This window comes from Monodon monoceros, unplaced genomic scaffold, assembly GCF_005190385.1.
Source record: "Monodon monoceros isolate NGI ecotype Baffin Bay Population unplaced genomic scaffold, NGI_Narwhal_1 Super_Scaffold_6, whole genome shotgun sequence".
In the NCBI taxonomy this organism is placed as follows: Eukaryota; Metazoa; Chordata; class Mammalia; order Artiodactyla; family Monodontidae; genus Monodon; species Monodon monoceros.
Window position 1 is genome coordinate 81091482 of NW_021703783.1, and position 23382 is coordinate 81114863.

The 23382-nt window shown below is 44.3% G+C and overlaps 1 protein-coding gene across 4 annotated transcripts in view; it reads right to left on the reverse strand.

The window, feature by feature from the left end:
- The window catches only part of GNPTAB (N-acetylglucosamine-1-phosphate transferase subunits alpha and beta), an 81896-nt gene extending 59052 nt beyond the window's left edge, over positions 1–22844 (reverse strand). For 3 of the 4 annotated variants that reach the window (XM_029205692.1, XM_029205693.1, XM_029205690.1), the window contains exon 1: positions 22552–22844. In XM_029205692.1, coding sequence (XP_029061525.1) covers positions 22552–22616 — 65 coding nt within the window. In that variant the 5' untranslated portion in view covers positions 22617–22844. Of the gene's footprint in view, positions 1–1882; positions 2022–22551 lie in introns of all 4 variants that reach the window. The other variant, XM_029205691.1, reaches the window with a different exon arrangement.
- Between the last annotated feature and the right edge of the window lie 538 nt (positions 22845–23382).

The following is a 23382-nucleotide window of genomic DNA, read 5'->3' on the forward strand; positions in this document are numbered from 1 at the left end:
CACACACACACACACACACACACACACACACACACACACACACACACCCTCCTCTCTACATTATTCTCCTCAGAGGACTTACTTTTGTCTGTTACTAAGGGTAGTTTGTTGGTAAAAATTTAAGACACAATGAACTAAAAATACTATTTACTAAAATACTACATGAGCTCTCAAATACCACATAACCAATGTATTATTAATAAAGAATTATAAAAATCATCTAAAGGTAGTTTATTCTACTAGTTAAAGATGTTTATCACTTTTGGACTTCCCTGGTGGCACAGTGGTTGAGAATCCGCCTGCCAATGCAGGGGACACGGGTTCGAGCCCTGATCCGAGAAGATCCCACATCCTGCAGAGCAACTAAGCCCGTGCGCCACAATTAATGAGCCCACATGCTGCAACTACTGAAGCCCACGCACCTAGAGCCCGTGCTCCACAACGAGAAGCCACCGCAATGAGACGCCCGCGCACTGCGACGAAGAGCAGCCCCCCTCACCGCAACTAGAGAAAGCCCGCGCGCGGCAACGAACACCCAGTGCAACCAAAAATAAATAAATAAAATTAAAAAAATTTTTTTTTTAATGTGTATCACTTTTAAGACTCCATCTTAGTAATCATGGCGTCCAAGGTATTCAAGATCAATTGTTGGTTAGTTTTACAAAATTGCAGCCAAAGTCAGTCTTAATGTGCTGATCACAGGAGAAGGGGTTCAAACACACACTCACCAAGCACCACTGTGCCAAGCACACCCCTCCATTGAATCCCCACAATAAGGCACCACTTTGAGGCACGTACTACGATGGCACAAAAAGAAGCTCCAGGCCAAGTTGCAGTGTGTGTGATGGGGCTGAGGTTTGAATCAACCGAACTCCGTAGCCCATGTTCCTGTTTAGCTTGGCCCAGGCTCTGTCAGCTTCACCTGGCCTGCTCTTCTGATGCTTATTTACACAGAGCCAGCTTTGTCAAATACACATTCATGAATGTGGTCATTCAACCAGTTGAGACTGGTATGTTTATCACCCTTAATTCAATGGCCCAGCATTTGTAGAATGTCTGATAGTCCTTCAGCTGGTCTGTGTGCACAAACGCTAAAATTTTCAGTTGATAAACTTTTTCAATTATGAAACCGGCACACACTTTTGTTGATGATCTTGATGGTCCCGAAACAGGACCAAATGCATGCCTGTGGTACAGTAACAGTGAATGAGGTGCAAGCCCCATAATCCTTTGGGGATTCCCCAGCTAAGGAAAGGAGGAAGGTAATTATTAAGAAGCGAACTGGTGAACAGTGCAAGGATCATAAGATTATGATCAGAAGTTTAAGTCTGGATATCAATAATAAAATCTACAGCACTTCTCCATTTTCAATTTCTTCTTCTGTAGAATGAGGATACTAATACCACCTATTTCACAAGATTGTTTTGATAAGATACGCAAATCCTATAGGGCTGTACAATACTCACTGCAAACTGCTCACAGGTCTCTTAAAGACAGCATTTACATGCTACAATATAATCAATCCACCTTTTTAAATATCATCTACACCTCTGCGAGCAACTCAAAGCCAGGAACTTAATCTCTCTCATTTTCAGTCCTAGAACCTTGCACACTGCCTGGCACAAAATCAATAAACTTTCTAGAATGAGTGAATACGGCTACTAGTTTTACAAGACAAACACCTTGGAACAGCTTACTGCTCTGTGGTTTCCCTCCAGAACTTCCTGCTTTCAGATCCACTCCCAGATAGTCAATGTAAAGGCTAAAGGCTACAGGTATAGAGAGACGACAGCAGGCCTCAGCACACAAGGATGCAAAACTCTCTCTGTAAAAACACATGTCCCTTTCTCAAAGTTTCAAGTGTATAAATGTGACAAGCTACCTTGTAAAATTTAAGATGCCAGGGCTCTCCAAACTCAAGCAGCAAGAACTCTAAGTAACTCTGACAGAGCTTTTCATACATTGATAATCACATCAGAAGTTTATAATATTCACAAATTACAACTGGTTCTCCATGGTTTCTGAAAACAAAATATATTTTGCATTAAGAGCCACTAAATGGCAGACAAAGATAATCTAAGCTTTATCTTTTTCTGCTAATTCCCCTCCTCCCCTGATACCAATCAGGAAGTCAAATCTCATCACCAGCAGCATTTTCTAATCACATTTGATTAAACATGTTTGTTTTCCTGCTTTAGTCCATTAGGGTTGCTCTGACAGAATACTACAGGCTGTGTGGCTCAAAACAACAGAAATTTATTTCTCACAGTTCTGGAGACTGGGAAGACTAAGATCAAGGTCCTGACAGATTTGCTATTTGGTGAGGGCCTGCCTCCTGGTCCGTAGATGGCTGTGTTCACGCTGTGTCACCTCACATGGTGGAAGGGGCAAGGGAGCTCTCTGGGGTCTGTTTGATAAAGGCACTAATCCCACTAATGGGGGTTCCACCCTCATGACCTAATCATCTACCAAAGAGCTCACCTCCTAATAGCATCACACTGGAATAGTTTCAGCATATAAATTTTGGGAGGACACAAACAGCTCACTGCATTTCCCAACACGAAATGGCTAAAATAAAAGATTAACCCATTTCTTATTAGGCATTGAATGGTTACCAAAAGTGGGCTGATCTCTCCTTTTCATACACAGGAAATGACCCAAACCCAAGATGCATGACCACTATTTACTTGAACGTTAATTAAACTCAAAGATACTTTTCTAGACCACGTCTACCTTCTTTGAATTCTTCACAGAATTAGATACACGACATACATTTGATGACCATTTTAAAGGGCAAAAAATGGGAACCAGGGCTTTGTCCTCAGGGAGCTGACATCCTGTTAAGGACTAATCATGTACTTGCATGAAATGATTTAGGAATACTTACTGTTCAGCTTTTACATGAGTACAGATTAAAATACTGTTGGAGAAAAGGAATAATCCAGGATAGGGTTAATCATAATAACTTAACAAAATCTCTCTCCTTTTTCTAGGAGAGAAAGCTGAGATTTTTAAAGAAGTAGAGGAGCAAAGAGAGGGAATTCCCTGGCAGTCCAGTGGTTAGAACTCCGCTCTTTTACTGCTGAGGGCCCAGGTTCGATCCCCAGTTGGGGAACTAAGATCCCACATGCCATACAACGCAGCCCAAAAAAAAAAAAAAAAAAAAAGTCTCCTCAACCACACTTGAATAAAAGGAAAAGGTGGGGGGGGGGGACTACTAAAGATGGTTTCCAAATGTATTCAAACTGACTTTCTGGGTACATATATGTAGGTTTAGTTGTTTTACAGTTCAGAGTTTACAGAATCACAGAATTACACAGGGAGTACTTTAAATCCAATGCCAATGTGTGAGCCCTGCTAGAACATCCTTGCAAACAGTTACTGTACCTATGAATTTAGATCTGCACTGTCCAAAAACACGGTATTCCCCACTAGGCACGTGTGGTTATTTAAATTAAGACTAAATAAGTTAAATTTAAAACTTAGTACCTTAGTCACACTAGCCACATGTGAAGTGCCCAACAGCCACATGTAGCTAGTGGCTACTGTACTGGACAGCTCATAATTACAGGCCATTTCCAACACTGCACAGAGTTCTCCTGGACAGGGTTGCAGCTATTCAATGCCTAAAGATTAAGTACGTGTCACAAAAGCAGGCCCTGACCTCAGCCCCAGTTTTGTGATTTTATTTATTTTTTTAATATAAACTCTTTATTGTACAGATGAGAATCTGAGACTCAAAGAGTTTAAGTGACTTATCTAAAGTCACACAAAAAGAAGAGTTCTGGGCCTCCCAGGTGGCACACTGGTTCAGAATCCGCCTGCCAATGCAGGAGACACGGGTTCAATCCCTGGTCCAGAAAGATCACACATGCCGTGGAGCAACTATGCCCGTGTGCCACAACTACTGAGCCTGCACTCTAGAGCCCACAAGCCACAACTACTGAGCCCACGTGCCACAACTACTGAAGCCCGTGCGCTAGAGCCCATGCTCCACAAAAAGAGAAGCCACCGCAACGAGAAGCCCGAGCACCGCAACAAAGAGTAGCCCCAGCTCTCTGCAACTAGAGAAAGCCTGTGTGCAGCAACGAAGACCCAACACAGCCAAAAATAAATAAAAATAAAATAAATAAATTTATTTATTTTTTTTAAAAAAGAAGAGTTCTGACTCCCCCTCCCCTCCCAAATTTTTGTCAACAGGCTGCTGGCTCCTCTTAGCAGACGGATGTTTCCTCAGATCTCAGACAGCTTCTTTCCCGCGTGGGATCTGGCACAGATATCTTTCACCATCTTCTCCCATCAGAACATGCATTTCTGGCAAGAGAGCAGCTCTGATTCCCTGGCTTTTCTTCCTATTTCCTCTGGATAAGGTCTCTATAGTTTTGTTTTTTTGTTTTTGTTATTTTTTTAATGGGAGAAGCCAAAGTACTGCAGTGAGGATATTTATCTTTGAGATTCATTTAGGGGAACCTGGTTTTCTTGGCCAAATGCTATAGTGAGCTAACCCTAGGTAGAAAGCATGGGCAGGATGAGGATGGACAAATGTAATAGTTTTGTGATTTTAGACAAGTCACTTAAAGCTCTCTAAGTTCCAAAACAATTCCTTATCCCATAAGGGGTTGTTATAAAAGAAATCAAGTGAGCTGATATATATCCATCTATTCTAATAACTACAAAGTACTATAGGAAATGTAAGGTATTAAGACTATGAAAGAACACTGAACTTATTTAGTCCTTCAAGAGGCTCACAGCCTACTGGGGAGACAAATATGAAACAAACAATTATAACATGTGAAAAATATACCCAAAGTATAAATAAAAGTGTAGTTGGTAAACATTTGTTATAACTATTAAACCAGAAGCCAAAACTAATCAAACTAAGTTTTTTTGTTTTTTCTATTTTGGTAAAATTTAATTGCCATAAAAATGTTTAGTGAAATGAGATAAAATTTTACAAAATACCTGCTTGTGGTGCTTACTATACTTACCTCCATCAACAAATGAATTTTATCTCATACTGTTACTTAGACAAAAACATTTTTTAAAATTCACCAAGGAGAGTTCTCTTTTTATGAGTGTCAAATGCAGAGGTGTCATAAATTAGGCAAAAAGAATGCTACATATTTTTAAATAGCTTTAAAGCCATTAAAAAACCCCTTTCCTGAGGGGCAATTAGCAATATGTATCAAAGGACCAAAGAAATGGTCATGTCTTTGTTCTAATTCCACCTCTAGAAATACATGCCAAGAAAATCATCATAGGTGCACCCAAACACTTCTGTATAAATATAATAACCATTATTACTTATACAAATAAAACCTGGAGATAGTTTAAAAATTAAACAATAGGTAATCAGGTAAATACATTAAGGTACAGTCACACAAATATTATGAAGCTATTAAAAATTATGCAGTTTTTAAGCAACTATTAAAAATTAGTAACTTCAGTTAGCCAACAAATATGTGGCACCATTCTAGACTCTGAGGACATAGTAATGGACAAAACAAAATGTCTTCCTTCTGGATCATACAGACTAGTCAAAGGGTAAAGTGTTTGGTAAAATATTACATGAAAAAAGTAACAATCAGAACTATCAGTCTGGAACGTAACCTCAGCAAAATGGCAGAGTAAGCAACTCCAGTCTCTCATCTCCTCAGAAACACTGAAAAACAAGCAGAAACTGCCAGAAAAATAAAAGACAAATATTGTATGAAATATACATTATATGAAATGTCCAGAACCAGCAAATCCATAAAGACAGGAAGTTATCAGAGGTTACCAGGGCCCAAGGGGAGAATGGAGAGTTACTGCTTAATACCAAGTTTCTGTTTGGGGTGATGAAAAAGTTTTGGAAACAGTGGTAATGGTTGCACAACAATGTAAATGTAATTAATGCCTCTGAGTTATACACTTAAAAATCATTAAAATGGCAGGGCTTCCCTGGTGGCACAGTGGTTGAGAGTCTGCCTGCCGATGCAAGGGACACAGGTTCGTGCCCCGGTCCGGGGAGATCCCACATACCGCGAAGTGGCTAGGCCTGTGAACCGTGGCCACTGAGCCTGCGCGTCCGGAGCCTGTGCTCCTCAACGGGAGAGGCCACAACAGTGAGAGGCCCACATACTGCCAAAAAAAAAAAAAAAAAAAAGGCAAATTTTGTTATTTGCATTTTGCCATAAAATTTTGGAAGAGAAGTAAATCACTATAATACTCCTCCCAAGAGTAATAAAGGAACATTATCAACAATTCTGATCACAGATTGGATAACTTAGATGAAATGGACCAAATCCTTGAAACATACAAACTACCAAAGCTCAAACAAGGAGAAATTCATAATCTGAATAGCCTATACCTATTAAATAATTTGGATCAATAAGTAATAACCTTCCAAAACAGAAAGCAACTGGCCCAGATGGGTTCACTGGTGAATTCTACCAAATATTTAAGGAAGAAATGATACCAATTCTCTACAATTTCTTCCAGAAAATGGAAGCAAAGGGAACACTTTCTAACTCATTTTATGAGGAAAATTATAAACCAATAACTCTCATGAACATGGATGTGAAAATCCTCAATAAAGTGTTATCAAATAAAATCTAACAATGTATAAAAGGAATTATATAACATAACCAAGTGGGATTTATTCTAGGTATGTATTTTTGAAAACTGGTTCAACATTCAAAAATTAATTAATGTAATCTACCATATCTCAAGGCAAAAGAAGAAAAATCATATGATCATATCAACAGATAAAGTATTTGACAAACTTCAACACCTATTTTTCCTTTTTTTGGCTGCACCATGTGGCTTGTGGGATCATAGTTCCCCAACCAGGGATAGAACCCTTGCCCTTGGCAGTGAAAGCATGGAGTCCTAACCACTGGACCACCAGGGAATTCCCTTAACACTCATTTTTTTATTTAAAAATAAAAAATAAAAGCCTCTCAGCAAATTAGGAACAGAAGGGAACTTCCTCAACTAGGCTATTTCCAAGTGAAATTAACATTTGAATTGGGACTAGTAAAGCAGCTTGCCCTCCCTAATGTAGGTGGGCCTCATCTAATCAGTTGATGGCCTAAATAGAACAAAAGGGCTGAGTAAGGGAGAATGTCCTCTGATCTGACTGCCTTGAGCCGTAACATCAGTCTTTCCTGCCTTCTAACTTGAACTGAAACATCAGCTCTTCCTGGGTCTCTAGGCTGCCAACCTTCAGACAGGAACTACAGCATCCGCTTTCCTGGTTCTCAGGCCTTTGGACTTAGACTAGAGCTACTTCATTGGCTCTCCTGGATCGCTAGCCTTGCTAAATGCAGATCTTGGAGACTTGTAAGCCTCCACAATCCTGTAAGTCAATTCCATATAATCAGTCTATTTCCATACACACACACACACACACACGTGCGCACATGCACGTATGCACACACATACATATATCCTATTGGCTTTGTTTCTCTGAAGAACCCTAATATAATTACATGTCAACTGATATCAACTAAACCTGTATACTTTTCTATTAAGGTTCAATTTAGAAACTGATCACTCAGGTGACCTTTCCATATTTAGATACTAGGGAAAAAGTATCTCTGCACTCCACCTCTTGGTGCCAGGCTCTATTCTAGGGGCTGAGGATACAGTAGTGAATAAGACAGAAACGCTCCTCCCACAGAGCTTACATTTTGAGGGAGAGAGAAATGAGACATTAAATACACACATACATATTTTCAGACTGAAACTACGTACTACTTTTAAAAAGAAGGGGAATAGAAAAAGGAGTGACCTGGTGAAAGAGGCTGCTTTAGGTTGGGTGGTGGGGAAGGCCCACCTGAGAAGGCATTACTGAGCTGAGACCTGTATGACCAGGAGCACGTCACATGGTGGTCTGCGGGCAGTGCTCTCCAGCCTGATGGGACAACAGTGCAAAGGTCCTAAGGCGGACACAAACCTAATGTGTCAAGGAACAAAAAGAAGGCACCAATTCTGAGCCTAAACCTCAGGCAGGTTTGCAAGTATCTGCTTGCTTTCTGTGCCTTTACCACTGCTTGAGAAGAACATGTCCAGGCTGGTCTGCTGGTCCCAGGACGAAAGACATGGGGTCCAAGTCCAACCCAGATGAGCCAACTCCCACCTGACCTGCACATCCCAGAGAAGAAATAACTGTCATTTTAAGCCAGGGACTGACAAACCTCTTCTGTAAAGGGCCAAACAGTAACCATCTTAGGCTTTTCAGGCCATATGGTTTCTGCCACAGCTATTCAATGCTGCTGTTGTACTGAGAAAACAGCCATAGACAACAGTAAATGAATGGACATGGCTATGTTCCAATAAAACATTTATTTATGGACACTGATATTTACAATTCATATAATTTTCATGTGTCATGAATTCTTCTTCTTCTTTTAGTTTTTTAAAGCCACTTAAAAACGTAAACTCCATTCTTAGACTGCAGGCCATACAAAAACAGGCGTAGTTTGCTGCTCCTGTCTTAAGCCAGCAAACTTGAAGGTAGTCTGTTAGGGTACATTTTTGTAGAAATAGTTACAGGACACACAGTGGATACGTGACACAACCTGCTCAAAGAAGTGGCGCATTTAGGATCTTACATACAGACCATTAGAAGGAGTCTGGATTTTCTACTGTGTACAATGGGCATGATGTAACCTGATTCACATTTTTTAAAAGGTAGCCTGGTTGCAATGTGGAGAACGGATTGTAACAAAGCAATAGTGGTGAGAGATGATGGTGGTTTAAATTTCCATAACACAGGTACCACATCTTATTTTTTTTTGGGGGGGGGGCACATGGCACGTGGGATCTTACTTCCCCAACCAGGGATTGAACCTGCGGCCCCGCCAGTGGAAGTGTGTAGTCTTAATCACTGGACCGCCAGGGAAGTCCCACCACATATTTATTCTTAAATTCTTGGAGCAGAGGTTCTCAGCTTTTTCAGTCTTAGGACCCCTTTATACTCTTAAAAATTATTTAAGGGCTTCCATGGTGGTGCAGTGGTTGCGAGTCCACCTACCGATGCAGGGGACACGGGTTCGTGCCCCGGTCCGGGAAGATCCCACATGCCGTGGAGCAGCTGGGCCCGTGAGCCATGGCTGCTGAGCCTGCGCGTCCGGAGCCTGTGCTCCACAACGGGAGAGGCCACAACAGTGAGAGGCCCGCATACCGCAAAAAAAAAAAAAAAAAAAAAAAAAATTATTTAAGATTCCAAAGAGTTTTTAAATTTTATGTGGGTTATGTCTACTGATATTCACCATATTAAAATTAAAACTGAGTAAATTTAAAAATATTTGTTCATTTAAGAAATAAACCCATTACAGGGCAACATAAAGATTTTCATGAAAAATAACTGTTTTCCTAAACAAAAAAGTTTAGTGAGAAGAGTTGCATTGTTTTTAATTTTCACAAATTAATGCGTGGTTTCATAGAAGACAACTGGAATATCTTTGTGTTCTGCATTCAGTCTGCTGCAATGTCACATGTCTGTTAAGCCTCTGGGAAACTCCACTGTACTCTAATGAGCGAAAAAAGGTAAATAATGTTTTAGTATTATCGTGTAAATAGTTTGAACTTGTGGATCACTGGATAGGGTCCCCAGACTACCTATGGAAAACTGCTGGCTTGGGGTAATAGCTTACTTTTAAATGCTAGAATCTCAGTGATTCTGAAGTACAGCTGTCCTTCGGTATCCTTAGGGACACCTACCCCGCTTCCAACCCACAGATACCAAAATCCACAGATGCTCAAGTGCCTTATATAAAATGGCACAGTATGTGCATATAAACTAAGCACATCCTCCCATATACTTTAAATCATCTCTAGATTACTTATAATACCTAATATAATGTAAATGCTATGTAAATAGTTGCTGGCGCACTTGCAAGTTTTGCCTTTTGGAACTTTTTAGAATTCCCCCCCCTTTCTTTTTGGCTGCGTTGGGTCTTCGTTGCTGTGTGCTGGCTTTCTCTAGTTGCGGTGAGCGGGGGCTACTCTTTGTTGCGATGCGCAGGCTTCTCATTGCGGTGGCTTCTCTTGTTGCGGAGCACAGGCGCTAGGCACGCGGGCTTCAGTAGTTGTGGCACATGGGCTCGGTAGTTGCAGCTCGTGGGCTCTAGAGCGCAGGCCCAGTAGTTGTGGCGCACGGGCTTAGTTGCTCCGCGGCATGTGGGATCTTCCCAGACCAGGGCTCGAACCCGTGTCCCCTGCATTGGCAGGCGGACTCTTAACCACTGCTCCACCAGGGAAGTCCTCCCCAAATGTTTTCAATCCCTGGTTGGTTGAATCTGCAGATATGGAACCTGCGACTATGGAGGGCTGACTGTACTTTGATGTAAGTTACTCTACTTTACATACTATTCAGTACGGACAACTTTAAAATAAAGAGACTCGCCCACAAAGTCAAGCAATTAATTAGATATAGATTATGCCGGTTTCCAAAAGCAAAGACATTGTTCTTTCAGGCCTTTGTACAATTATAAAAATCAGCATGCAAAGCCTGCTGACTGTGCAGCACTGCACCCAGTGTGGCAGGTTCACCTGAACCCCTACTACGCCCCACAGTCTCCTGTTCCCAGTTATCCGTCTGCAGTTCACTGTTCACAACACCTCAGAGCAACTGTTCTAAACACAGATTTGACTCATCACTCTCTTGCTTAAAACCATTTGAATGGTCCCCATTTTCTTCAGGAGGAATCCAAATTCCTTGGAGTCACTCCATAGGCGAGTCCTAAACTGGCCACCGCCTGCCTCTCCAGCTTCACTCCTGGGTACGCTGCTGCGGCCCTTCAGAACCACTTCTGTTCCAGAAGGTGAGGGCTACCTCTCATACCCATACCTTTACACCTAGAGCATCCTTCACTTACAAGGGGGGAGGGGCTCCCGTTTCTTCCCTCAGCCATCTCCTTCAGGATCAAGCTCACGTGTCACCCTGAGAAACTTCCCCGGACACCCAGGCCTAGCTCTTCAACTTAAGTTATCACAATGCATCTTAAGTTTGCCTATTTGCTGGTCTGTCTGGAGAGTGAGCTCCTCAATAGCAGAAAGATACAGAACCATCTTTGTGTCTCTAAGTAGTAGAGTACCTGGCCCAGAGTAAACACCTCCACTGATCTCTGCTGAGTGAACAACTTACGAAATTTGGTAAAGAAACTTTATCCAATTTAGAATTAGTCAGAAACAGAAATGAAGTTAATGGAGAGAGGTAATGAAGGAGGGATAAACTAGAACCTAAAAGAAGAAACAATTTTAGGAAGCAATTTTAAAGGGCAATACAGGGCTTCCCTGGGGGCGCAGTGCTTAAGAATCTGCCTGCCAATGCAGCGGACATGGGTTCGAGCCCTGGTCTGGGAAGATCCCACATGCCGCGGACCAACTAAGCCCGTGTGCCACAACTACTGAGCCTGCACTCTAGAGCCCGTGCGCCACAACTACTGAGCCGGCGTGCCGCAACTACCGAAGCCCACGTGCCTAGAGCCCGTGCTCTGCAACAAGAGAAGCCACCACAATGGGAAGCCTGCGCACCGCAACGAAGAGAGGCGCCGCTCACCGCAACTAGAGAAAGCCTGCGCACAGCAAAGAAGACCCAACACTGCCAAAAATAAATAAAAAATTAAAAAATAAAGGGCAATACAGTTTTTAGTCTGATCATATATAGAATGCATTTGACTCTCCTTGCACAAGTGTGACTTAGTCTGTAACATTTCTGAAAGATCACTTTTTTCCCTGCTTAATTTAGTGTATGTATGAATCCCACACAGGCTGACTAACCACCTGCTGAAGACACTGCATGTGGATCACAAGACTGAAACAATCTAAGGACAGTAAGAACTTACAAAGATACATTGTGAATATACACGACCTATCACAGCTACAATTGTCTGTTACAGTTTAGAAGGAACCAGGATAACATATGTTATTGTAAAGCGCAGGCTGTGCTAAATTAATAAGGCACTTGCCTCCTCTGCTTTCATATCAACCAAAATAAAGCGCACTCAGATAAAGAAATCATTGTGAACTTTTCTACTCTGTCTCTAAGAAAAGATTAATATACTCTTCAGTGTGACCTTGGACATCAGGCCAGAAGGTAGGTGCCCTGTTGTCTTCGTGAGTGTTGTGGTCAAGGGAAGATCAGGGCTGGCATGGGGCACTTGGCATTGAATTGGCATTTACTCAGCACCTTGCACCAGGCACTATGCAAGGTACCTTATATACTTCAGGCATCTTATTTAAACCACCTTTCCTCACAGGCTCAATCACAATCAGTGAGCAAAAATAAATATTTGTAAGTATTCATTCAACAAATATTCACTGAGCACCTATCGTTAGGGTCTGGGAGGACAAATGAACCTGTCTATCTTGTTCACTTTTATATACCAAGATGTCAGTGGAGTGTCTGGCACATAATGGAACATGAAGGCCAGATGATTTTGCCTCCTAAATCTCTCAAATCTGCCCACTTCTCTTTATCTGCCCTCCACCAGCCTAGTGCAAGGCCCCTGACTGAGTGCCCTGCAGTCATTCTTGTTTCCTCTAATTCAGGGTTTCCCATCTTTGGCACTACTGGCATTCAGGGCCTGACAACTCTTCGTTGTGGGAACTGTTCTGGGCACTGTAGGATATTTAGCAGAATCCCTAATGCCAGCAGCACCAACCCCATGCCCCAGTCATGCCAATCCAAAATGTCTCCAGACACTGCCAAACGCCTCAGGGCTGAGCGGCAACATTGAGGACCAACGGCCTAGAGCAGACTTGCTCTCCCTCTGCTCTCTGCCTCAGTAGTTCTGACCCTTCAAAGCTGAGCTCAAACTGCATCAAGAAAGCCTCTGGAATATTACTCAGCCATAAAAAGAAACGAAATTGAGCTATTTGTAATGAGGCGGATAGACCTAGAGTCTGTCATACAGAGTGAAGTCAGTCAGAAAGAGAGAGACAAATACTGTATGCTAACACATATATATGGAATTTAAGAAAAAAAAATGTCATGAAGAACCTAGGGGTAAGACAGGAATAAAGACACAGACCTACTGGAGAACGGACTTGAGGATATGGGGAGGGGGAAGGGTGAGCTGTGACAAAGCGAGAGAGAGGCATGGACATATATACACTACCAAACGTAAAACAGATAGCTAGTGGGAAGCAGCCGCATAGCACAGGGAGATCAGCTCGGTGCTCCGTGACCGCCTGGAGGGGTGGGATAGGGAGGGTGGGAGGGGGGGAGATGCAAGAGGGAAGAGATATGGGAACATATGTATATGTATAACTGATTCATTTTGTTGTAAAGCAGAAACTAACACACCATTGTAAAGTAATTATACTCCAATAAAGATGTTTAAAAAAAAAAAAGAAAGAAAGCCTCTCCTGACCCAGCCACTACAGGATGGGTTCTCACTGCTGGTCTCTCCCACAACACTCTCCCCTTTTAGCATTTTTCACAATTGTAATTAAGTAGCATTTAATGTCTGACGGCACAACCAGGATATAAATGCTCAGTCTGCAGGAACCAGTGGGCTCTGTTCACTGCTCTAAGCCCAGGGGCAGTGCTACAACAAAAAATTTACTAGTTTAATGAATAATTTAAGTGCTCTGCTGGGGCACAAGGATTCCAAGGGAAGAAAGACAACATCTTTGTGTTCAGAGAGCTGAGTACAGAAATGGCAAATAAGTTTCATCTCCTGGGCAAGCTCAATTAATTTGTACCTGCTTTGAGAAGCTGTACACCTAGACATGTTTCTTCTAAAGCACCAATATACCAGATACCACATTCCAAAGCGATATGTAGGACCAAGATGCAACGTTTCCTCAGGAGGTGGTTGAAAACTCATCCACATCATGGCAGAAGGGGTCAGAGGAGAGCTCTGGGAAGCTGGGGCACTCTGTTAATCCCGTTCTGCCTCATCTAAAGGACAGGGGTGGAAATCTCTCTCCCACGCCAGGAAACCTCAAATCCAGGAAAAGGACTCAACTAGGATCACCGAGAGAGCCAACCTCGGGTTCACGTAGTTGGGTGCATGCAACATCCACCTCGTACCTGAGAAAACAGAAAGGGCTGGCTGGCTACGGGATCCGGGGACAGGGAGACATTACTGCCAGGCTGAAGTCAGCCCACACACCCCCACTTTGAGCTGATGGGGTTCAGGACATGCTACCTCAAAATACGGCACCTTGGCAAACTGAATATTTCAAGCTGAATGAATTTGAGAAACACCACATAAAAAGGATTTTCTGACCTTCCTCTGAAACAGGTCATAAGACTTTCTGTGAGACAGGCCCTCTCTATGCTCGGAAGAAAGGAGAAATCCTCATCTCTAAAGACAGAGGAATGCCACAAGAAATCTGAATGAACAGGCCTCGCGTCTCCCCCAGCTTACTCCCCAGAGCGCACACCCTGTTTTGTCCTATCGCATTTTTTCCGCTATTCTCCATGCTCCATCAAGCCCAGCATTACAACCCTCGGGTTTAACTGCTTCTTTGGTCTTCATTTCCTTATGAAGGCCCCAAGGTCATGTAAAACTTACATTATTTATATTTTTTGGCTGCACTGGGTCTTCGTTGCTGCACACGAGCTTTCACTAGGGGCGGCGAGCGGGGGCTACTCTTCATTGTGGCGCGCAAGCTTCTCATTGCGGTGGCTTCTCTTGATGCAGAGCACGGGCTCTAGGTGCGCGGTCTTCAGTAGTTGTGGTGTGCGGACTCAGTGGTTGGAGCAATGCAGACTCAGTATTTGTGGCGCACAGGCTTAGCTTCTCCACGGCATGTGGGATCTTCCCGGACCAGGGATCGAACCCGCGTCCCCTGCACTGGCACGTGCATTCTTAACCACTGTGCCACCAGGGAAGTCCCTAAAACTTACATTAAATAAATGTATGCTTTTCTCTTGCTAATCTGTCTTCTGTTACAGGGGCCCTAGCTGAGAACTAAGGAGAGTAGAGGAAAAGGTATCTTTCCTCTCTTACAGAGCAAAGGATGCAGGTCACCTGTGCAAGAGATGAGATGTGGGCCATGCACAAGAGAGCACTGCAGAGGGTCACCTCAGACCAGGTCCGTGGTTCCCCAGAAGAGCAGACACTGAGGGGCTAAGGAAGGAGCAAGTAACCAGCCCAGAGGAAGAGGCATTTGCTCTCAGCACAGTAAAAGCAAGTGACAGTGCTCAGGGTGGGGTCTCTGAAGGATGCCCTTTGAAAGCACTCAGAAGAGAATGAGCTTTGACACCAGCAAATCGCAGAGCTCCAGCATTTAGGAAGGACTTTCCTGCCCTCATTTCCTTTCCTTCTTCCCAGTCCTACAACCCAGGAGGGGTCAGAAACAGGCTCCGTGGCAGAAAGAGAGAAGCAGCCCACCGTACCCAAGCTCCCTTCCTCAATTGCAGGCTTTCTGCTTGGAGCAGGCCTGGGCCGGAGAGGCAAGAAGCTTCAACTTCAACAGGCTCAAAGTTCTGTTGTGACATGAGACTGAAGGCTTTCATGGCTGAACTGACATTGTGTTTTGTAATCTGAAGCAACCACGGGACATTTTCTTACCCAGGAGTGACAAGAGCAGGCTGAGTTAGGCCCACAAGAGTGTCTCATCCAGGGGCAGAGGCAGAGCTAACCCTACAAGCTGACGTCAACGGCCAGTGGGAGAAAAAGACACCTGCTACGTGTCCTCCCGGCTGTGCTCACCAACACAACCGTAGAGCTAGTAGCCGCCAGCGACACCGACCTATTTTTTCCAAGTGGAACACCACCTCCATATAACACAAATGTTCAGGAGAGGGGCCCCAACTTCACGGGGGCATCAGACTTGTCAAAAAGCAAACCTCTTCCTCCTTTTAAGGTGTCTATTAGGGGTGGCTCTATGATCCAGCTGGGGCCAGTTCCAGGAAAGGTTTGATGAGGTCTTGGGGCAAACTCTTCCTGTATCTTCTGGGAGAGTTCAGGAGCTGGAAGAATGCTGAACTGTTACAGAATTATTCTGCAGTCACGTCTGCGTGTGGTGAGGAGAGAGTACCTTGACGAGAGAGGCCCCTGCATCACAGGGCGGTGCAGTGGCAGGGACGTGCTGCAGGCAGCCAGCAGGAGGTGTGCATCCAGGACCTGTTGGCAAGGCACTGGAACCGGGGAGTCACAAGCATCCGGCTGGGGTCTGAAACCTGACATCCCCTCTAAGCGAAGACAGCCAGGGAGCAAAGCCTGGAGAATCCCAGCATTTAAGACAGAGAAGTAATGGTGAGGACAAGGAGAACAAAGAGGGGGTCTTCCTGAAGAAAGAGGGAGTGAGCATTCCCACATACATGGGGTGACAGATGCTGCAAAAAGGTCAGGTTAAGCTTTCTCTCTTAATTTTCTGCTTAATTTCATTAACAAGATCAACATTATTTAGACCTCAAGAGTAAGTCAAATCAAATGCAACTATCAAATCACCCATTAAAGATATATATTGAATCGTTACTGAAAGATTTATGAGTGCACACTAGCACTGTGTTTAACAAAACTCCATATTAATACGCCCACTCAAGAATACAAGTTTCGGTGGGCTTCCCTGGTGGCGCCGTGGTTGAGAGTCTGCCTGCTGATGCAGGGGACACGGGTTCGTGCCCTGGTCCGGGCCCATGAGCCATGGCCACTGAGCCTAAGCGTCCGGAGCCTGTGCTCCACAACGGGAGAGGCCACGACAGTGAGAGGCCCGCGTACCGCAAAAAAAAAAAAAAAAAAAAAGAATACAAGTTTCAGGGGCTTCCCTGGTGGCGCAGTGGTTGAGAATCCACCTGCCAGTGCAGGGGACACAGGTTCGAGCCCTGGTCCGGGAAGATCCCACATGCCGCGGAGCAACTAAGCCCATGCACCACAACTACTGAGCCCGCATACCACAACTACTGAAGTCCACGCGCCTAGAGCCCGTGCTCTACAACAAAGAGTAGCCCCCACTCGCCACAACTAGAGAAAGCCCACGCACAGCAATGAAGACCCAATGCAGCAAAAAAAGTTAATAAATCAAATTTTTAAAACAGAATACAAGTTTCACAGATTAGAGTACTTAACAACACAGTATCAAAAATGGAAAATGGAAACAACACACTTTCACATCTTCTATAACAAGGTAAAGGGCTAACAGCTATCACAGTCACAATGTCAATGTGTCAATGTTAAGACCAAGGAAAAGATGGGTTTTGACTCAAGCCAGTGTCTAGGACATCTGTTGCACTGGCTCTTTGATAACAGCCTCCTGATTTCCCTCTGGGGAACCCCTCTCAGTTCATGTGGTTCAGTGGAGGCTGACAGTCCCACCCATAACCCTAGCTCCGGAAATGATCAAGGTGGTTAATGAAGGCACAAGGGCACTCACTCCCCAGCTAGGCAGGCTGCCCTGGGTCTAGCTGGCACTAATGAGGAAGAGAAGGTTACTAAACTGGGAGACCAGCTGCTGGAGTTGCTGCCACCAATCTTGGCTCCCATACGGCGAGAGCTTGTCTGAGAACTAAACCCATGGAGCTGGAGAACAGGGACAAGGAGTCCTGATGACATCATGTGAGCACCTCGATCTGATCCAGCCAGAAATTTCACCCTATATTTTTCAACTACATGAGTCAAAAAACTGCCTTTTTTTCTTAACCCAGGTCCGAAGTGGAATTCTATCACTTGCAACCAACTGCCATTGGCTGATACCAGCAACAATTTTAAACCACTAATAATTCAAAAAGAAAAAGCTCCTGTCTCCTTATAAAAGTCTCAACTTCCCTTAGGATGTTTCAACCCATAATTTTCTTCCCTTCCTCTGATCTTCTAAGTCATTATTGTGTACCTACTCAGGCATTCAATTACTTACTCGCTTGTATTGTTACTCATATGTATATCATGGCCTCATCTCAACTAGCCAAAGATGGCCAAGGATGAGCTGTACATAATTCTTTGTATCTGATAGTACCCTCCACCATACAGGGTATAACCTGACCAATCATGTCTGAGAAATAAAAGGTAAGTAAAGATGGGCTGCATCAGAGTAGAAAACTTATCTTTACTGGAAATGAGCTTAACGGGAGGTTCTTTAAGATCACCCCCAATTCATTCATTCATTCACACATCAAGTATTTATTTGGCACCTACTGGGCACCTACTGGGTACAAAGCATTTTAGAGGTGCTAAGAATAGCAGGAAAAATGACAATGTCTCTGATTTGACACTTAGCTGGGCTGTGTATCTCTCCCAAAGCCCCCAAAAGAAAGATACCATTTAAAGAGGCTCAGTGAGGGAATTCCCTGGCGGTCCAGTGGTTAGGACTGTGCTTTCACTGCCAAGGGCGCAGGTTCAATCCCTAGTCGGGGAACTGAGATCCCGCTAGCCACGCAGCACGGCCAAATAAAAGAGGCTCAGCGCAGCCACTGGCATTTTCTCTGTAGCACAAACTCCATTACATTATAGTTCATGCTTTCCCATGTGAAACATCCAATAAATGTATATTCACAGAACATTAAAGTTAAAATGGGGGTGTGAGAAATCCAGTCTGGAAGTTTTAAAACATTTTTAATAATGAAAGTTTTCTCCACACCCAAAAGAAATCTACACAAACAGGTAAGAGTGGCTGCCCCAACCTAGGAGGCAGCTGGGAGTAACACAGTCTGGAAACCACTGAGGATACAGTTTATTGTGGGGCTAGAGCCAGGCCAGAGGCTGCCTCCCAGCTCTCAGGCCAGGTTCCTTTAACGTCAACTATTTGTTGCCTTTGGCAAAGAACACACTCAAAATGTATCTGTTTAATGAGCAAAGTAATCAAATATAAGCATAACTAATTTCTTTCTTGAAATTGGGCCAGTATGAGAAACTGGAGCTGGACCCAATTTTCAATCTTCTTTTTCACTGAATATCTAACTAATCCAAAATGGCGATAGAAGACAGGTGAGCAAAAGAGAGGAGGGAGGCCAGGGTTACTGCCCAGTATGGGTAGATTCTATCTGAACTTGTCTGACTCCCTCACTGTAGTTAATTTTTGGACACCTCTTTGTTTCCATACTTAGTACATGTAAGGAAGTAATATATTGTATTTTATACACACACATGCACACAGATACACACATACCCAGTAATGATCTACAATCCCTTATTCACAATCCTAAAATCCAAAAAGCTCTCAACACTGAAGATCTTTTTTGGCAGGAAAACCTGACCTGACCCGAACTCATCTGGTGGCAAAACTTGACCTAAACTGACTTGAAGTTACTTATAGTCTTTATTCTCCCCACTGAGTGTAAATACATGTTTCACTACAAGATACCGATGTTTAATTCCAAGGTTCAGTAGACTTTTCAGATAAGGGATTGTGGATTTCCATATAAAATGTACTAAATGATGAGGACCCTGAAATAACAGATTTTTACTTCAAAAGCACGTTTTAAGGTCTATACAATATTAACAGAGGACAAACATTTAAAATCACAAGTTTCTGAGCTAAAAGGGATAATCATTCATTTATAGATGAGGAAACTGAGGCTCCCGGAGGCCACGTGACTCGCCGAAATCAACTAGTTTACCTGCTACCCTCACCCAAGGCGATGCACTTCAGTGGCCATTAGTCCCCATCCAGAGGGCCCTCCCTGTGGGTTTGGATCAGGTTCTGCTTTTGTTTAATCAGAGTTCCCAAGGGTTCTTCAAAAAGACCTGGCTCAACTTAAGGGGAAAATAAAAAAAAAAATTTTTTTTAGTACTTCCCTCTCTCAATTCCACTTTTCTTTCTCAGTATTTGGATGAGTATACAAATAGCTTACTAAAAGGTAGCAGCCAATAATACCACTTATCCTGAGAGAGGGAAAAAAGGTAGTGATGAACCCACAATTAACAATGATCTTCTACCCATTACAATCAGTGAAGTTATTAACAAGTTGGTAGTATTAACTGTGTGATGAGCCTATTCTATTTCAAAGGTTTGTTTCAAAATAAGCGCGGAGGGCATAAGATAGTTGATGACAATAATGATAGCAGCTGTAGTTCTACCGCTTAATGAGAGCCTATTATGTGCCAGGAGCTAATAGGCTCAACCCTGCAAAGAAGGTATTCTTGCCTCCTTGTTGAAGATGAGGCTGAAGTTTAGAGAGGTTAAGTATCCTTTTGAAGAGCATATAAGGCACAGCCCAGACTATCTGAGAAGCCATAGAGACATGCTTAAGAATACAGCTCTGGAGCCATACACTGCCTTGGTCTGAAGCCCAGCTCCGCCAGGAACTAGCTGGATTAATTTGTGCAGGTGCCTCAGTTTCATCACCTGTAAAACGGGTATACAGTCAGCCCTCCAGTATCCCTGATGCGGAACTGGAGGATACGGTGGGCTGAGTGTAAGGGTCTTGATCACCTTCAGACTTTGGTATTGGAGGCAGGGGTAGGGGGTGGTTAACACTAGTACCCATCTCACAGGTATGATGTGGTGAGGATTAAATGAGTTAATATATGTAAAGCAGTCAAGAGAGTGCCTAACATCTGATAAGCCCTATGTATTAGCCATGATCACGATCATTAATACTGGCACCAGCATTCAAGCCCAGATCTGCTAATCCTGCAGCTCCTCTTTTCAGCTGCACTGTAGAAATTAACTACAGGCAATATAGTAGGGGTATGGAGCCAGCTGTTTCCATTTCCCATGCCACCTGCTGGCATTCTTTGCCTCTCATTTCTTTTGTCTGTTCCAAACTTTAAGATCTGTGGCCATTTCAAGACTTTCAGTAACTAAATAACCAGACGTGGAATACATAAAAAGAAAAAAAAAATTTTTTTTTTTTCAGGTGAATTACCTTTAATCCAGTCCCTGCCTCACCGAGACAAGGCATCCGGAGTGATGGCAGAGCCCTAGGGGACAGGGCAGGCTAACAACTGATGCCTTTGAGTCACCTTCACACTGCAGGGGAGTTAATAAACAGCTAACTTAAAATTACTCAGGGCCAAAAAAATCTTTTATCAGCAATAAGACACTTAACTATGTATAGATACAATCACTGCATTAAGGTGCAATACATGAAACAAAGACAGAACAGCAGGTAGTATAATATTAGGTACATATTCCACATTTACAAGTCTGGGGCACTTTCTCAACCCTCACTTATAAGACTTATTTTCATCAGCCCCTAGACCAAGAACTACTAAAAGTGTAAACCTGAAAACCATGCCATATATTCATTAGACAAATATTTAGACTGTATACTCTGGCAGTACCTGGCACAGCACCTGGTCACAGTGGTTAAAGATAGCACCCTCTCTTATGGAGCCCACAATCCAGCACGGGTACAGACTTAAAGCAAATGTATACTGTGGCATTTCTGAAAAATATTCTGTCAAATTTTAAACCTTTTGCAACCTCCTACCCCCAAAAAAGAAAAAAATAATAGAGATGAATTTCTAACAACTTGAAAATACAACTTTCTTCCAATTCCTAGACACATTTTAAAAGAGGATGTTCTCTAAAATCACCTACGTGTGCTCCAGTTCTCACCTATTCATAGTCTCTTGTACATCTGTTTACGACAAAGAATACTGTATTAGACTGTCAGTCATGAAACAGCCATGCAACCTAAATCAATAGGCTGTTTCATTCAAGAAAATATTTAAAGTCCATACCCAGAGGGGCACAAAATCTATTAAACCTGGGTGTTTCCACCTGCCAAACCTGTTGCTTGGACCCTCTGGGGTTTACAATCTTATCGAATTACTTTATGCTTATACATATGCTTTAACTAACAGCAGATCAAGACAGGCTGGGTTTGTGTGATCTGGAATCTAAATGATTAGCATATCCCATGACCCGAGAGCTTGTGCTGATTCCCAAGAGACTGGGTGCTGGAGTCCAAGACGGTTATGGGCATCCTGTTCACAGGAAGGGGCCCTAGGCTCAGCTGATCTCGGGATAGAGAAAAGTGTTTGGAGATGACACACATCAGTGTTTTCACATCTACCAGTACAGCCTCTAAGGGCTCACTGATGATATTCAGCTGTCTCAAATAAGAGACCAAAAAAAAATGAAAAAAAAAGCACCTTTTCACGTGGAAGTCCTTTAAATTTGGGGCCCGTACACTCTCCCCACTGCAAATTCACGTGCCAAGAAAACACTCCTCTTGGACAAAGTTTTGATATCCGGGAAGAAACGGGATTAAGAATATAAAGTGCCTCTGTCAAAGGGAAAAGATTAGAAGGGTGACACCTGAGGAGGAAACCGCAGGAGGGGCAAGGACTGAGAAATCAGTGCAATTTAGGAACTCTGGGTCCCGGGAGAGGGGTGCGTGGAGAACAAGGCCTGAGGGAGAAAGTCAAATGACTTGGGGAACATGAAGAAGGCACCTGGAGGGAAGGGGACTCGGCAGAAGGAGCGTGTATCCCCCAAACCGTCGGGAGAGCGAGGTCTGGACCCCAGGTGCTGAAACCGCAGCCCGGAGAGGAGCTCAGAGTTCGCGGCGCCTCCGGGGAAAGGGCAGGTTCTGGAGCTCGTCCCCGGAGCTGCAGGGAGGATGGCAAGGCAAGAGTGGAGCGCGCCGGGGCTGGGACGCCTTGGGGTCCTGCGGGTTCAGCGCGCCCCGGCCAGGGCTCCCGCGCCTCTACTCACCTCTCCGAACTGGAAGGCCGAGACGATGGTGACAACGACGCCCACGAAACAGACGTAGAGCCCATACCTGTGGGACAGGCAGGTATAGGTCTGTCTCTGCAAGAGCTTGAGCAGCATCACCCCGGCCGCCGACACGCCGCGCCGCGCCCGAAGGGCCGGAGACGTCGCCGCCGCTGCCGCCTCCTCAACGAGCCGCCATTCCGCGGCCCCCAGCGGGATGCCGCGCTCAGGTCACAGGCTACGGCCGCCGCGCATTGCCGCTCCGGGGATCGACGCCGGCTCGGCTCCACGCCGCGGCCGCCGCTTCCGGGAGCCGGGAGCCCACGCCCTCGGTGCGGCGGAGGCGGTCGCGCGGCCCGCTAAGCGGCCGGCGCCGCCCCGGTCTAGCCCAGCTAGAGACGGGGTCGGCAGCGGCGGCGGTGGGAACAGCAGCGCCACCTGCCGGGCGGAGGGGCGGAGGGCAGCCGAGTGCCCTCCCCGACTGCGCGTGCGCCGCGGGCTCTCCCGGCCTGGCTGGGATCCTCGAAACCGGGTTGGGCGGGCGACCGGGCCGGGGCTGGCCTCTGCAAGGAGGCCGCGCCCCAGACGGTGCTATATTGACACGAATGTTTTGGTGCACAAAACCCTTCCTGCATTTACAATAATTGGGAAATCATGGTTTTTCACAGCCCTAAGACGAGATGCTGTTATGGGCCTCCTTTCCTCTCTGGCTGTCTAACCATATTGTTTGAAAGAGGAAATTTGGGGGCTAAATGTGCCAAAACCTAAATTCATTCATTCATTTATTAATTAAATATGTATTTAGTGTCCGGTGCCTGACATAGTGCTTGG